The sequence below is a fragment of the Bubalus kerabau genome, chromosome 6 (genome assembly GCF_029407905.1).
Source record: "Bubalus kerabau isolate K-KA32 ecotype Philippines breed swamp buffalo chromosome 6, PCC_UOA_SB_1v2, whole genome shotgun sequence".
Classification (NCBI taxonomy): domain Eukaryota; kingdom Metazoa; phylum Chordata; class Mammalia; order Artiodactyla; family Bovidae; genus Bubalus; species Bubalus kerabau.
In genome coordinates, this window is record NC_073629.1 from 81,781,505 (window position 1) to 81,796,509 (window position 15,005).

At 42.3% G+C, this 15,005-nt stretch overlaps 1 protein-coding gene across 1 annotated transcript in view; it reads right to left on the bottom strand.

The window, feature by feature from the left end:
• ROR1 (receptor tyrosine kinase like orphan receptor 1) overlaps nucleotides 1-15,005 on the bottom strand; it is a 466,632-nt gene that overhangs the window by 32,459 nt on the left and 419,168 nt on the right. Inside the window, exons 5-7 of the mRNA XM_055585619.1 lie at nucleotides 9,573-9,700; nucleotides 7,171-7,488; nucleotides 5,186-5,431 (exon numbers count right to left, since the gene is read on the bottom strand). Coding sequence (XP_055441594.1) covers nucleotides 5,186-5,431; nucleotides 7,171-7,488; nucleotides 9,573-9,700 — 692 coding nt within the window. The remainder of the gene's footprint in view (nucleotides 1-5,185; nucleotides 5,432-7,170; nucleotides 7,489-9,572; nucleotides 9,701-15,005) is intronic.

A 15,005-nucleotide genomic window follows, 5' to 3' on the forward strand; every position in this document is an offset into this window, starting at 1 on the left:
CCCTTGGAGAGGAAGGAGGAAAAGGACTCACTGCAAATACGCCCCACAAGCTTACACCTCATTATAAGATACAAAGTTATTCTCCATATCTCTATCACCAATCTATCAATCTATCTATCTATCCATCCATCTACCCACCTACCTATTTATATACACAGACACACACATACATAAATCATAGAATTTACAAGACAGGCTATAGCTTTGAATCCTGGGTCCACTTCTTATTAATCGTGTGGCCTTGGACAAGTTATTTAACTTCTCTAAGTCTCATTTTTCTCTTCCTGGGTAAAATAAAATGCAACTCATACAGTTATAGAGCTACTATACATGAGATAATGCTTTAAAAAGAAAAACCTTCACATAGTGACTCTTTGTGAGCAATCAATAAATGGTAACTGCTGTTTAATATTGTTATTCTATAGTTTAAATTATATAATTTATACAGTATATACAATATACTATATTCTATAGTCTAAATTGTGTAATTCTAATTCAGTCTCAGATTTTACCAAACCTGGCACTACTGGCATTTTGGGCTGGATAATTCTTTGTCTAAGCTGTTCTGTGCATTCTGGGGTGTTCAGCAGAATCCCTGGCCTCTGCACGATAGAAGCTAGTAACATTCCCCCAGGCTTCCCTAGTGAAGAATTAACCAGTCCTCAGAATTCTGCAGATTGATATTCAGAAAGAAATATCTTAGGGTTTCCAACATCACTGAACTGATTAATACTATAATAATATACTGAGAAGCACTGTGATGGATTTCTTCATTAGCAAGGGAACGTGCCTGCCAAAGCAGAAGGCACAGGTTCAATCCCTGGGTCAGGAAGATCCCCTGGAGAAGGAAATAGCGACCCACTCCAGTGTTCTCGCCTGGGAAATCCCATGGACAGAGGAGCCTGGTGGTGACATACAGTCCATGGGGTCGCAAAGTGTCAGACACAATTTAGTGACTGAACAGCAACAATAAGGCTTTCCCCAACCCCACTCAGTTGTGATGACCAAAATGCCTCCAGATATTGCCAAATGTTCTCTGGAAGGCAAAACTTCCCCTGTTTGAGAACCACTGGTATAGAACAAACAGTGAGTGGCCCCAGAGACAGGAGACCTGGTTTCTATTAACTCATTTATGTTCTTGGGTAGGTCCTACCACTTCCCTAGACCTTGGCTGTCTCATATGTTAAAATAGGGCAGGAAATTCCTACTTTAGCTTTCATGATTTTTCTAAGGATGAAATGAGAAAAAAAGCAAATGCTCTAAAGAAATGTTATAAAAGTAGGATTCTGTATGATTACTTTGTTAGAGGTGGGCTATTGACGGGCAATTACAAGAAGCCTCATCTTGGAACAACAGCTGATGCCGACCTACTCTCTTCTGTAATTCATACCCTAGGGAGCCGCTAGCCTCTCAGCAGCTGTTTATTGATCACATGTCAAGGATTCCCTGTTCCTTTAATGGATGTATTTGTGGCTTGGCCTGAAGAATCCAAAAGGAACTGTTTTCTTTCAAAATGAAATGAAAATGTTCTTTAAAAAAAAATTATTATTATAAGTGGTGAAAACTGGCTTGTCATCTGTAGATTTACCTTTCATCCAAATTTCTCTCTCACATGACTAGAATTAACCAGTCCTCAGAATTCTGCAGATTGATATTCAGAAAGAAATATCTTAGGGTTTCCAACATCACTGAACTGATTAATACTATAATAATATACTGAGAAGCACTGTGATGGATTTCTTCATTAGCAAGGGAACGTGTTTTGATGCCATATCATGTTATGGGAATCAGTGTCCTGAAATCCAGAGAGCCTATTGTCATCCCTTTATTTATTTCTGAAAGATCTTTCAGTGGGAAATAGCAGAGTGTCTGGGAAAAGAACACGAACTTCGAGTTTGGTCGGAGCTATATGCAAGTAGACAAGGGTTCAAGGTCCAGTGCTATGAGTTATCTCATTTAGACATATACCTTGGTAGGATATGTTAATAACATCTGTCCCACAGTGTGGTGATGAATTTTAGATGGAGATGAAGATGTAAAGCATGAAGCACCATGCAGGCTCATGGTAGAGAATATAGGTGGTCTTTCTCTCTCTGTCTAAGGTCTGAAAGACTGCTCAAGGCTTTCTTTCATGCCTCAGAGAGTGTTTTTGGTCTGATTGCCTAAAGAATGATGCTGAAATGAAAATCAATACTTTCTAGGTATCAGGTCTTGACTTAAACTAATTGTAATAAAGCTTGAACCCAATTATCAACAAACCTTCCAGCTCATGAGTAAATTATCTCCCTACTTCTTTTTTTATTTTTAAAAATTGTATTCCAGTATACTTGGTTTATAGTGTTGTGTTAATTTCTGCTGAGAGAAAGGGACTCAGTTAATACATGTGTCTCTTCTTTTCATTGGATACTGAACATAGTAACCTGTGCTATACAGTAGGACTTTGCTGTTTATCCAGCCAATATATACTAGTTTGCATCCACTAATCCCAAACTCCCAATCCTTACCTCCTATCTCCCTGTCCCCCTTGGCTACCACATATCTGTTCCCTATGTCTATGTATTTCCCTACTTCAGATGAGGATTGCAGTTGGAAATTCTGGGCCAAAAGTCACCCACAGGACAATGGTGTTCACCCAGAGTCAAGTGAACCATGCATTTTTTTCCCTTAAAATAATTCATTTGGTTTCCTTAAGGACACAGACCAGTCTCCTAAGACAGCACAATGGAGTAGCAGGAAGATGAGTCAGACAGACTAGTGGGGTAACTCTGTTGTTGTCTGAGCCTCAGTTTCATCATGAGCAGTATGTGCTGTGCTCAGACACTCAGTCGTGTCTGACTCTTTGCGACCCTATGGACTACAGACTGCCAGGCTCCTTTGTCCATGGGGATTCTCCAGGCAAGAATACGGGAGTGGGTCGCCATGCCCTCCTCCAGGGGATCTTCCCAACCCAGGGATCGAACCCAGGTTTCCCCCATTGCAGGCGGATTCTTTACCATCTGAGCCACCAGGGAAGGGTTAATAATACCATTCTCTGTCTCAGGGAGAGGGTGAGTATAAATAAAGCCTTGGAAACCCCAAGAATGATGCCTGGCACATGGGACTTGCTCAGTAATTGTTGCTATTATCCCTGGCTCTCTGGCAGATTTTCACACCTACCTGATGTAGGAGAAGGGATGGAGCAATTAAGTAAGTGATTATAACTCTCCTTTTCATGTTGAATATAGCATGTGGGAAAACCATAAATTTTAAGTGCTCATCATTTAAAAAATACAGAATAGTTTTCTTTGACATTTCCAATGGTGGCTCTGGAAGAGTTAATGTCATAATTTGTTCTTTATGCTGCATATGAAGGCATTTTAAAACCTAGTGGCTGGTTATCTCTCTTTCAAACTGAGCATGTTGAACCATCCCTAAAACCATTTTGCAAGGGAAGATGATATGGCATAACAGATAACATGTAAGAATGAAACTGTAGTATAATGGTTTCCCCAATTTTCATCACTGAGAATTCTTTCAATATTTTTTTTTTTTTACTTTTTTTTAAAATTTTATTTTATTTTTAAACTTTACATAACTGTATTAGTTTTGCCAAATATCAAAATGAATCCGCCACAGGTATACATGTGTTCCCCATCCTGAACCCTCCTCCCTCCTCCCTCCCCATTCCATCCCTCTGGGTCGTCCCAGTACTTTCCCTAATGATCGCTGTAGTATATTTCAGCTTCCTGTTCTTTGTTTCACAGCATTTGTGCTAACTTCTACTGTATCACACACACTGCATTGCGATTGTAATATGAATCACATTTTTTCCTTTTTCAGCCTCCCTACTCCACAACAGGCTCAAACAATATTTGCTGAAAACAAGCATTTCTCTATATGTGTAGTGAGTACGTGGGTGCTCAGTCTCTTCAGTCATGTCTGACTCTTTGAGACCCCATGGACTGTAGCCCGCCAGGCTCCTCTGTCCATGGGACTCTCCAGGCAACCATACTGGAGTGGGTTGCCATGCCCTCCTCCAGGGGATCTTCTCTACTCAGGGATCAAACCCAGGTCTCCTGCATTGCAGGCAGATTCATTACCGCTGAGCTACTGGGGAAGCCCTCTATATGTGTATATTACATACTAATTACAATTAGTTCCTCTTTATATATATATTGACTACATAAAAATTACACAATAAAATATTTATTAAACATTTACTGTCTTCCAGATATCATAGAGTTTTTCAGTTAACAACTTACTTATTCTCTTAAGAAACCTTGAATGTAAATCGTTATTATTTCCATTTTACTGGAGTGGCTTTCCTATGACATCCTGATGCTCCCCCTATGCCTGGGAAACTCAAGTGATGTTATTTATGAGAACTATAATCAGGAAGACAAATCATTAAAAAATCATCTGAAACTCCCAGTATCACCAACATTTTCATTCTCTCTCTCTTACCCTCCAAACATTTTCTAGAAAAAGAAACAAACTGATTCAGAAGTTTCATTTTCTTCCTATATTTTTGCAGTATAAAAGGATGAGGCAAAGGACACAGTTTATCCACAGGTTGCCCTGGATCCCTGAGTACTGGCTCTAGATTCATTCTCTCTTGTGGGTTTTCTCAAGGACACAGAAAAAACGGTTCTCTTTCTGCTTCCAATACACCTGTTGTGCTAAAAAAGGTACACTCGGACATGGACCATCGTGCATGACATCTCACTTCATGAATGACTGTGATAAGCTGCTTCTCCTGTACTTCCAGAGAGATGGTGCCTGTTATACCCACTAATACAAAGGCAGTTTCCTGCTTGAGAATGTGCTTTGGTACCCAAAAATTTTGCTCAGACAGCAAAATTTACCTATCTTAGAAACAGAGTTAGAGATCAAATAAACATTATCAACCTCCTTTGCCCCCTTATATGATTCTCCTAAGGGAAGGGGCATAGAGCTGGGATCTTTTAAAGCAGAGGTCCCCAGTCTCTGGGATCTAATGCCTGATACTCTGAGGAGAAGCTGATGTAATAAGAATATAAATAAAGTGCACAATAAATGCAATGCCCTTGAATCATCCCCAAACCATCCCCTCATCGCCTGGACTGTGGAAAAACTGTCTTCCACAAAACTGGTCCCTGGTGCCAAAAAGGTTGGGGACCACTGCTTCAAAGTGACTGAAGCCATGGAAGGCAGTGAGAGTATTTACCACATGCTGGGATGTCGCACAGGTCAAACTTATAGTTTTCATCCAAGGTAAAGCACCAGGGCGCTTCCTTCTGATTCCCCGGGTTGCGGCAGTAGGAGTGTCCTCCATTCAGCTCTGGGAAGCGGAGGGCGGTGAAGGTGTGCGTGTGGGGATACTGGGAATTCCAGGGCTGGCACTGGCGCCCCGATTTGGTCACACTGACGGTGCCCCGGTAGTCCACGCCTGTGCTATTGTAGCACTTGTGATCTGAAATACATGAAAGAAGAGCCCAAAGTGTGAGAAACAGAGACAATGCCAGAGCTCCTGGCCAGCAGTTTCTGGAGGGAAGATGTGCAGTTACCCTCACGGCCAAGGCTTCCCTGCCGGTCGGGGCCACGTGGCAGTCTCCCGCATGCTGGGCTGGGACACAGGGCAGACCTCGCAGTGACACTGTTGGGAGGATTTAGAGAGTATGCTTGAGGAAGGAAACCAGTCTCCACAATTCTTTTTTATATGGAACACAGAAAAAAATCAGAACCGGGGCAGGATCCGGGGGCACAGGAGCAATCGCCTAGTGAATGGTGCAGGGACTGTTCTTTCCATTTCTGCTTGGTGACCTTAGACATGAGATAGATGGATAGGTCATGGGATAAAGAATGTAGTCCTCAGAAGATGTTCCTTAGCAGCAGCGCACTAGGGGTTTCCGACAGGAGTTTGGCCATCGCTGTGCTGATACACTGGACATCTTCAAGAAGCAGGTCCTATTAAATCTTCCTTCTGGGAGCTGATGCTTGAAACCATGGCAAAAATCTATTAAGCTGAAATAAACTGAAATCTGGAGGGGTAATGATAAGATGAGAGTAATAATAGTAATAATGATGGTATTGCTATTATATGTTAAGCATAGTTCTAAGCATTTTAGGTGCACTAACTTATTTAACTAATAAAAGAGTTAACTGCCAAAAGGAAATGAAAACATTACTGGTAAAGTGTAATATAGATGGAGGGGAAATGCACAGAAAACAGTCTTTTGTTTGTTGGCAGTGAGAGGATGGAGGCAAACTCCCATATATATATAGATAGATAGATAGGTAGTGGTATAATACAATATAAGGCAATTTACCATTAATGTATTTAGAACATTCAAAATATTGTGCAACCTTAACTACTTATCTCATCCTAGAACACATACATCATCCCCAAAGGAAACCCTATTTCATTAAGCAGTCACTCCACACTCTCCCCTAGTCCCTACACCTGGCAATCTGCTTTCTATCTCCATGGAATTGTCCACTCTGGATATTGTATATAAATGAACTCATACAATGGTGTCTGACTTCTTTCTATAACAGTCTTTTTAAGGTTCAGCCATACTATAGCATGTAACAGGATTTTACTTTTTTTTTTTTGGATAAACAATATCTCATTGTGGAAGATCCCTTGGAGGAGGGCCTGGCAAACCACTCCAGTATTCTTGCTTGGAGAATCCCACAGACAGAGGAGCCTGGCAGTCTACAGTCCATGGGGTCCCACAGAGTCAGACACGACTGAAGTGACTTAGCATACAGCATGCAATATTTCGTTATGTGGATATGCCACAATATATTCATCTACTTACCCACTGATGGACATTTGGGTTGTTTACAACTTTTAGCTATGGTGAACAGAGCTATTATGAACCTTTCTGTACAAGTTTTTTTTTTTTGAACACCCGTTTTTAATTCTTTTGGGCATATATCCAGGAGTGGCATTACTGGGACATACAGTGATTCTATTTTTAAGTCATTAAGGAACCAGAAGCCATATTTTAAAATTATCTTCTTCATGTAACTTTCTGAAGAATGGCACTGCATCTTACCCACTGGAAGCTCAGCCCCCACATGGTATCTGGACAACTGGGAAGTAATCTGACTACCAACACAAAATTATTACTGAGGATCAAGGTCCAATTTTCCTGGGGCTGCTGGCCCCTGAGGCAGCACAGAAGGTCAGGGGCTACCACCTACTTTTATTGATGGGATCCGCCATGGGAATTCCAATCCGGATACAGTTTGCAGCTTCAGGACTCTCGGGCTGGGGGAGATCTTCACAGTTTGGCAGTTTCAGCCTCATCAGTATCATGGGATTTGATCTCGCAAAAATGTACTCTGTTTGACACAGGACATTTTCCAGGATTTCGCATTCATCGCGACACAAGTCCCGGGGCTTTGGGACCGACGAGGTTTCATCACAGTATGGGAAGGCGTAGTGGCACAGGGAAGGAATGGCGAACTGAGAACACTTATCAGATAAGTGACTGGAGGTGCCGATCATGGTGAAGGCGGCTGGAAAACAAACACAATTATTAACTCCCAGAGGCAGGGTTTATCTCCCCTGGTTATCCAGTCAACAGATATCAGATGTAAACACACATTGGAAGGAATCTGCTGTACTCAAACAGACAAGGCCAAGGGAAGGAGATTCATTTCAGATGTCTAAGCAGCTTACTTTCACTGGCTTGAAAAAAATAATTTTGACTACAAAGTTTAAAAAAACAGGATTAAGTTACATATGTACTGTTTCCTAATAAAAAGAATTAATTAGGTTAAAGTACAATATATTTTTCATTTTTACTACAAAGCAACAGAACTTTGTGTTTCTTCCGGTCCTTTTTATTAGTTTTGTGAGGCTTCTAAAACTTTTGACAGCTGCAGGGCAGAACGTGCTTTATACAGTGGCTGAGCCCAGTCATAGGATTTATTTAGTTCTGAGTCTTGCCTCTCAGTTCTTGGATGACCTTGGGTAACTGGTTTAATTTCCTTATAATTTGAAGACTTTTGATCCCATCTTCTGATCATGAGGCAACTCATTTGAAAGTTCTCAAAGAGCACAACTCAGTTGTCCAAGATATATTGTAGAATATTAGTGGTTGCTCTGCCTAATCTCTTATCCCCATACCAGCCTTTGCACATGTCTACTGACAAGGAGCTTATACTCACAAGGCAGCCTGTGAAGTCGTTGGTATACAGTTTCCCAAATCATGTTCCTCAGAACATTAATTATGTCGAATGTTAAAAGTGTCTGAGAAACTGGGGTTCCATAGCTAAACAAGTTTGGAAAAGTGCTGGGTTAATCAAAGTTAAATGGATTTTTTTTAAAAAAGAAAAAACTGTAACACTTTCTAGTAAGCTGGTATCCACTGAAAATGTCCAAGAGAAGATTACTATAAATGGGTGACCAAATATTTATATACTTATTTCAGAACTTCCATTTATTTTTGTGAATACTTAGTAAAAAGTATGTTCAAGTGATTTTTTTATTAAGTTGAAAGGTATCTTTTATAGCTTCTCCCTACCAGTCTTGCTTCTCTGGAATTTTACGGACTTTCCTCTTGAAAGCCTGAGAGATTTAGCACCTGGCAAATACGTCTTCCTATAGTTGCTTCTTCAGGTTAAATAATTCCCCTGGCTGCCTCTTGGTTCCCTCAAATTCCTCCTGGGACATAGTTTCTGGGCCTTTGGCTATGTGTCTTGGGTCTGTTCTTGCCTCTCTTAAATCATAGGGTTGCCAGCTAAACTACAGGGCATCTGAATTCCAGGTCAACATTTGGGACATATACTGAAATATATCAGATGCAATGGGGTGTCTTATATTTTCAGCGCTAATGTTGGAAACCTTATTAGAATTTCAGAACAGCCACTTTAATGTATTTAATGCACAGGACACCGAGACATAATAACCACACTAATGGGGGAGACACAGGCCGCTGTGACCATCCGAACAAGGTATACAGAATCGTGCACAGTGGCGGACACTACCTACCTTGTCTGTGCTAGGTAGTGCTTCAGCATTAGATTTCCATTAAAAAGATCCTTTCAATTCAGAAAAGTGAAGGGTAAATAGAGAAAGCTAGAGCAGGAATAGACCCATGATCGACTCGCCTCCTCACTCACTTCCCAGATGAAGAAAGAGATTTCCATGGAGAGTAAGATTTTCTCCAAAGTCACACTAATGGCAAATTGGGATTAGTATCCAGAATTCTAACTCTAAATTCATCCGCTTTCATTTGACACAATGTTATTTCCAAACAGTAAGCTCTGTGAGGGCAGAGACATACCTGGCTTATTCCCCACACCATCACATCGTCCATGCCCAGCCCAGGTCCTGGTATGCCAAAAGCACTCAATAATATTTATTGAGTGTTTGAATAAAAGTGAGACTTCTCAAAGCCTCCTTTTCCTCTAAGGGCAACCTTTAATAAATTATTCTAATGTAAATTTCAGAGCAGAGATTATATCTCTGGCTTCTTTATGGCCCCGTTCCTAACCCCTATGCCTTGACTAATCCTTTGTCAAGAGAAGGGCTCAATAAAACTTCTGGGGAGAAAAACTGTTATGCAAAGTATAAATATAATTTCATTGCTACCAACCTGTGATCTGATTTTCTATTTCCCCCTGCATGTGCAAAGACTCCATGTAGACAGTGCGGTTGCCAATAAATCTTGCACAGGCAATCCCTCTGTACGGCTGACAGAATCCATCTTCTTCATACTCATCTCTGAAAACAGAGCACATAAATAAGCTGGTTCAGGACACACACGCAGTTGGCGCTGACTGCGCGATGTCCCAGACAGTCACTAGGGGGCACAGTCGGGCACAGTATCCTAAAGACTGGGTTAAAGAATCTGGCTTCCTCCTCAGTTCCATCCATCGCTTAAAACATCTGTTGGTCACATTGGTCAAGTTTCCTTCACCTCTAGAAATATCATCCTGAAGCACAAAATCATCCTTAAATGTGGGAGAAAACACTTTTATTTTCGCAGCTGGTGGTGGGCTGGAGGATGATGTAGTTGTAAGAGTAAAGAGGAAATGAGTTGGAAATCTGGGCACATGTTCTACAGTTTTTTGTTTTTTTAAGCACAGATTATTTCTGTTTCATTTGCTACAAAGGGGTGGGCGCATCACCCCAAGACCTACTCGGACTGATATGTCAATTAGGAAGCTCCAAGGGGTGAGAAGCTGGGTGCTGCGGGAAGGAAAGCAGAGGGCAGTCCAGTTACATGGCTCCTACTTGAGACCCATCACCCCCACACTGCAGAGAGTGTCCATGGCAAACCGCAGACTGGGCAATCTCAGATCAGTCACTAAGTCCCAGGAAATCCAGAGAAAATATCAATTGTTCTTGCTTTCATAAGTTGCTAAAACAAAACAAAATCTTAAAAAAAAAAAATTTGTTGCCTCAAGTTATAATAATAAAAGGGAGGGCACAGATTGTATTCTGAAGATAAAGTGAAAGTTGCTCAGTTGTGTCCGACTATTTTCGACCCCATGGACTTAGTCCATGGGATTCTCCAGGCCAGAATACTGGAGTGGGTAGCCTTTCCCTTCTCCAGGGGGTCTTCCCAACCCAGGGATCAAACCCAGGTCTCCCGCATTGCAGGCAGATTCTTTACCAGTTCAGCCACAAGGGAAGCCTAAGAATACTGGAGTAGGTACCCTATCCCTTCTCCAGCAGATCTTTCTGACCCAGGAATTGAACCAGGGTCTCCTGCATCACAGGCGGTTTCTTTACCAACTAAGCAAATGAGGGAAGCCCCATTTTGAAGAAGGGGATTCCAGAAAGTGGTGTGATTAGTGACTGGAGCAAATGGCTGGAGATCCAAGGCTGGAGATTAGGACCCAAGATGGCAGGCTCAGCTTGAAAGGACAGAGGCCAAAATCTCCCACTTGGGCCTATGATAAGCATAAGACACCAGAGTACAAGACACCAATATGATTCTGAAAGGCAAACTACAGCCAAGCAGAAGGCTACCTGCCAGGCTTATGGTCTGACTTCTGCCGTGGATGCTCCTCCTCTGTTAACCTGGCTGGAAGCAACATCTTGCCTGAAAGAAGTATCATTTTTTTTCCTCTTTGGTTTCTTCTAAGTTAAAATACTTTAGAGCAAAAGTCAGGAGAACAAATTCTCCTGCTGGATTTAACATGTGCTTATCCTTAGGTGTGATTCCCTGGTGGCTATGGCAGTAAAGAATCTGCCTGCAGTACAGGAGACCTGGGTTCTATCCCTGAGTCAGGAAGATCCCCTGGAGGAGGAAATGGCAACCCACTCAGGATTCTTGCCTGGGAAATACCATGCACAGAGGAGCCTGGTGAGCTACAGTCTATGGGGTCACAAAGAGTGGGAGATCATTGAGCGACTAACACTTTCACTTTCTTATCCTTAGGCAACCTCTCAAATCCTCTGAGCTATGGTTTTCTTATCTAAAAGATGAAGATAATAATTGAACTCCCAACCCTATAGGTCAAAGTCATGTTGCTGTTTGTTGTTTAGTTGCTAAGCCATGTCCCTTTGCATCCCCGTAGACTAGCCTGCCAGACTCCTCTGTGCATGGTATTTCCCAGGCAAAAATACTGGAGTGGTTTGCCATTTCCTTACTCAGGGGATCTTTCTGACCCAGAGATAGAACCTGTGTCTCCTGCATTGGCAGGTGGATTCTTTACTGCTGAACCAAAGTCATGAGGATCCTATCAAACTGTGTAAAAGCTTTAAAAAAGTGCTACACAGAGGTAACATATAATTATTATTAAAGCCCTTACAGTTACCAAGAGGGCTTCCCTAGTGACTTAGAATCTGCCAATCTAGTGACTTAGAATGCAGGAGACCCAGGTTTGATCCTAGGTTGGGAAGATCCCTTGGAGAAGGGAATGGCTACCCACTCCAGTATTCTTGCCTGGAGAATTCCATGGACAGAGGAGTCTGGCGGGCTACAGTTGTCCATGGGGTTGCAAAGAGTCAGACATGACTGAATGACTAACACTAGCAGGTACTGAAGAAGATATTTAAAAGATAGTTATTTGCTAAGCTTCTGCTTTGTAAAACCAACTGTGTTCATAGCTCTGGCCCTGGACATCCACACCTGAGGGTTCAGGGAGGGAGTCTAGAAAGCCCGGTAGAATAGGAAACCATGTGAAAAAAATCTGATCGAGCTGATCCTTAAAAGACACTCATTTTCAGCTACTTTCTACTCCTTACTCACTAAAACAGTCAAGTTAAAGGTGGAGATGGGAGCAGTATCTCCAATTCAGTCTCCCAAATAGTTTGGAGTTCAAAGCTCTTAGAAACGTAACCTTAAAGTACACATACAAATGAATATATCATACACCTGACATAAAGACATTGAAATTTTAATGTTGCAAAATCCTGCAAGCACTCCACATGTTTACTTTCATAAATCCTAGAGTAATGTTGAAGCTTTTTTGGCTTAAATTTTACTTGGGTTGTAAAATTAACCCCACTTTTATTGGGTAACTAATACTATAAACCTATGGGGAGAAAGAAGTTTCTTGATGACCCAGCCTTGGATCTTGAAAACTGGAGTCCTGAGGCCAGAGAGTACCCCCACACCATCACCCCCCTGCTATTTTAGATGATGCTATTCTATCCCTAGGCATTAGCAGAGTCCTGGATTTTTAAGGTGTCATTATGAGAACACTTCTTCCTCCCCCACATTAAACTCTCAAGGCCTCAATTTATATCTCTTGGGAGGACAAAACCCTGGAATTACCCCAGATATAAATCCCTGACCTACTGGGAGTTCCCATATTTTATGTGTGAGGCTTAGGCTAAACTTCTTACCACCTTTCCAATTCGAGATTCTGAAAAGACCCTTTGAATACTGTTTTTCAGAATAAAATGGAATGCAATTCTTTGGCTGCCTATTTCTTATCGAGGGCTTTAGATCTGCAGGTGTATTACATTTTTTATTGTGCCCAGAATTCTTGATACTCTGACCAGTCCAGTCTCTTGGGGACAGATATAAAAAACCAAGCAAGCAAACAAACAAAAAGAGTATGCAATGTCATCTGCTTGGGAGTAGTTCTCAGTCTTGGCTGTGTATACCATCTCCTTAAGAAGCTTTCGAAAATTCCAATGTCCAAACCCCACCTTGGACCTATTAAATCACAGTCTCTGGGGATGCAGCTTAGGTATTCATGCGTTTTAAAAAGCTCTCAGGTGATTTGACTGTGGTCGAGAACCACAGCACTAGAAAAACAAACATGTATTAAGTGTCTGCTGCTCTCTGTGCTGAGTACTATGATAAGTGCTTTCTTCAAAGTAGCCCCTTGTGGCGTTATTATCCTTATTTATCTGAGTGAGAGACTCATGTTCAGAGAAGTTAAGTAACTGGCTCAGACTCACAAGGCCAGCAAGTGGAAGAGCTAGGGTTTAATCACAAAATTCAAGGTCAAGCTTGACTACCAGGCTATAATAATGTTCTGCTTTTCAATCCTACTGTAAAGTAAATCAGCCTAATAATAAATAAGAGGATTTATAATAAGCCTTTACTCTGTTTTAGGCATTGTTAAATTTCATTTACATATAAAGTCAATATTAAGTCATTTAATGCTGACAACAGTCTTATACAGAAGGTGAAGATGTAAGTGCTCCCATTTTACAGATGAGAAAACTGTAGAGTCAGAGAGAGCAAGAGAACTTGTCCACTGTGGCACAGTAAGCAGAAGAATTAGATTTGCCCCCAAACCTGTGCTTGTAACCTCGGTATACAACTTCCTTCCGAATAGTTGCATATGGGAGTTTTTCCATTGCTTACAGGGGCTCTCTACTGTGAAGATGTTTTCGTGTCTGCTGGACAGAGGAGCCTAGCGGGCTATAGTCCAAAGGGTCACAAAGAGTCAGACACAACTGAGCGACTGCACACACACACATGCACAGGTGGCGAAAAGTTTCCCTTTTAAAAGTCAAGTCACAATCTCCTTTCATCCTTCCCATTTTTCCTGCCAGCCGTGGCTGGAGGGGAACAAACGCTCCTCCAACATTAATCAACTTTATGCCTTTCTCCAGCTCACACTTCTTTCATCACTGATGTCTTCCATGGTTAGCAAATTAAAAACATGAAGAAGCAAGGCCGTGAGAGTGCAAGGGCACTTGCAGTGAGCATGCCCGAGGCTGCATTCTAGGGAGAAGAAACACTAGGAGAGGGCAGATGGAATTCTGGCCATCCATCACAGTACCTGGCATCAACATGCGCCAGCCACCTCGCCGTGATGTCAAGATGCTGGAGTGCTTTGTGATGGGCACTCATGATTCTTCTAAAGGTAATTTAGTTACTGGGTTGCCAGCCTCTACAACCTTCCAAATTCGCTGCCAGGTGATAGGGAAAAGCAAACACAGTTTGCCCCCCACCTCCAGGGTCTCCCCCTTCCCCAGAGCAAGGAGCTGATGAGGGGTGGTCACACAGGGTTGAGAGTGATGGCAACCAATGTGGCAGCAGTAGGAGTATCCACCCAAGAAGCACCGCAGACCAAGAATGGGGAGCATGCTGCCCAAGGGAGTTTGACAGCGACTGTGGGAGTCAATGGTTACACACTGCTGGCTGAACTTCTTGGGTCTGGAATAAGGCTCTCAAGCATTCTCCAAAAAAGAGGACAGTGCAGTGTATAGTATGGGGCCAGGGAAGCCCAAGATGTAGTTTTTTGAGAAAGGGGAGCAGGAAAGAAAAAGAAAGGATGGGTGGGTGGGTGGGTGAGGTAGGGGGACTGAAAGGATGCAGAATACCCCAAGTGGATGCCAAAATGGAGTTGTGCCAAGTCTGGACCATGAGAGTCCCACTGTGTGCTCAGTCCCTCAGTCATGTCCAACTCTTTGCGACCCCATGGACTGCAGCCCACCAGGCTCCTCTGTCCACCGGGATTCTCCAGGCAAGAATATTGGAGTGGGTTGCCATACCCTCCTCCAGGGGATCTTCCCAATTCAGGGACTGAACTCAGGTCTCCCACGTGGCAGGCAGATTCTTTACCCACTAAGCCACCAGAGAGGCCAGCTAGTACTCTCTTTAGTGCTT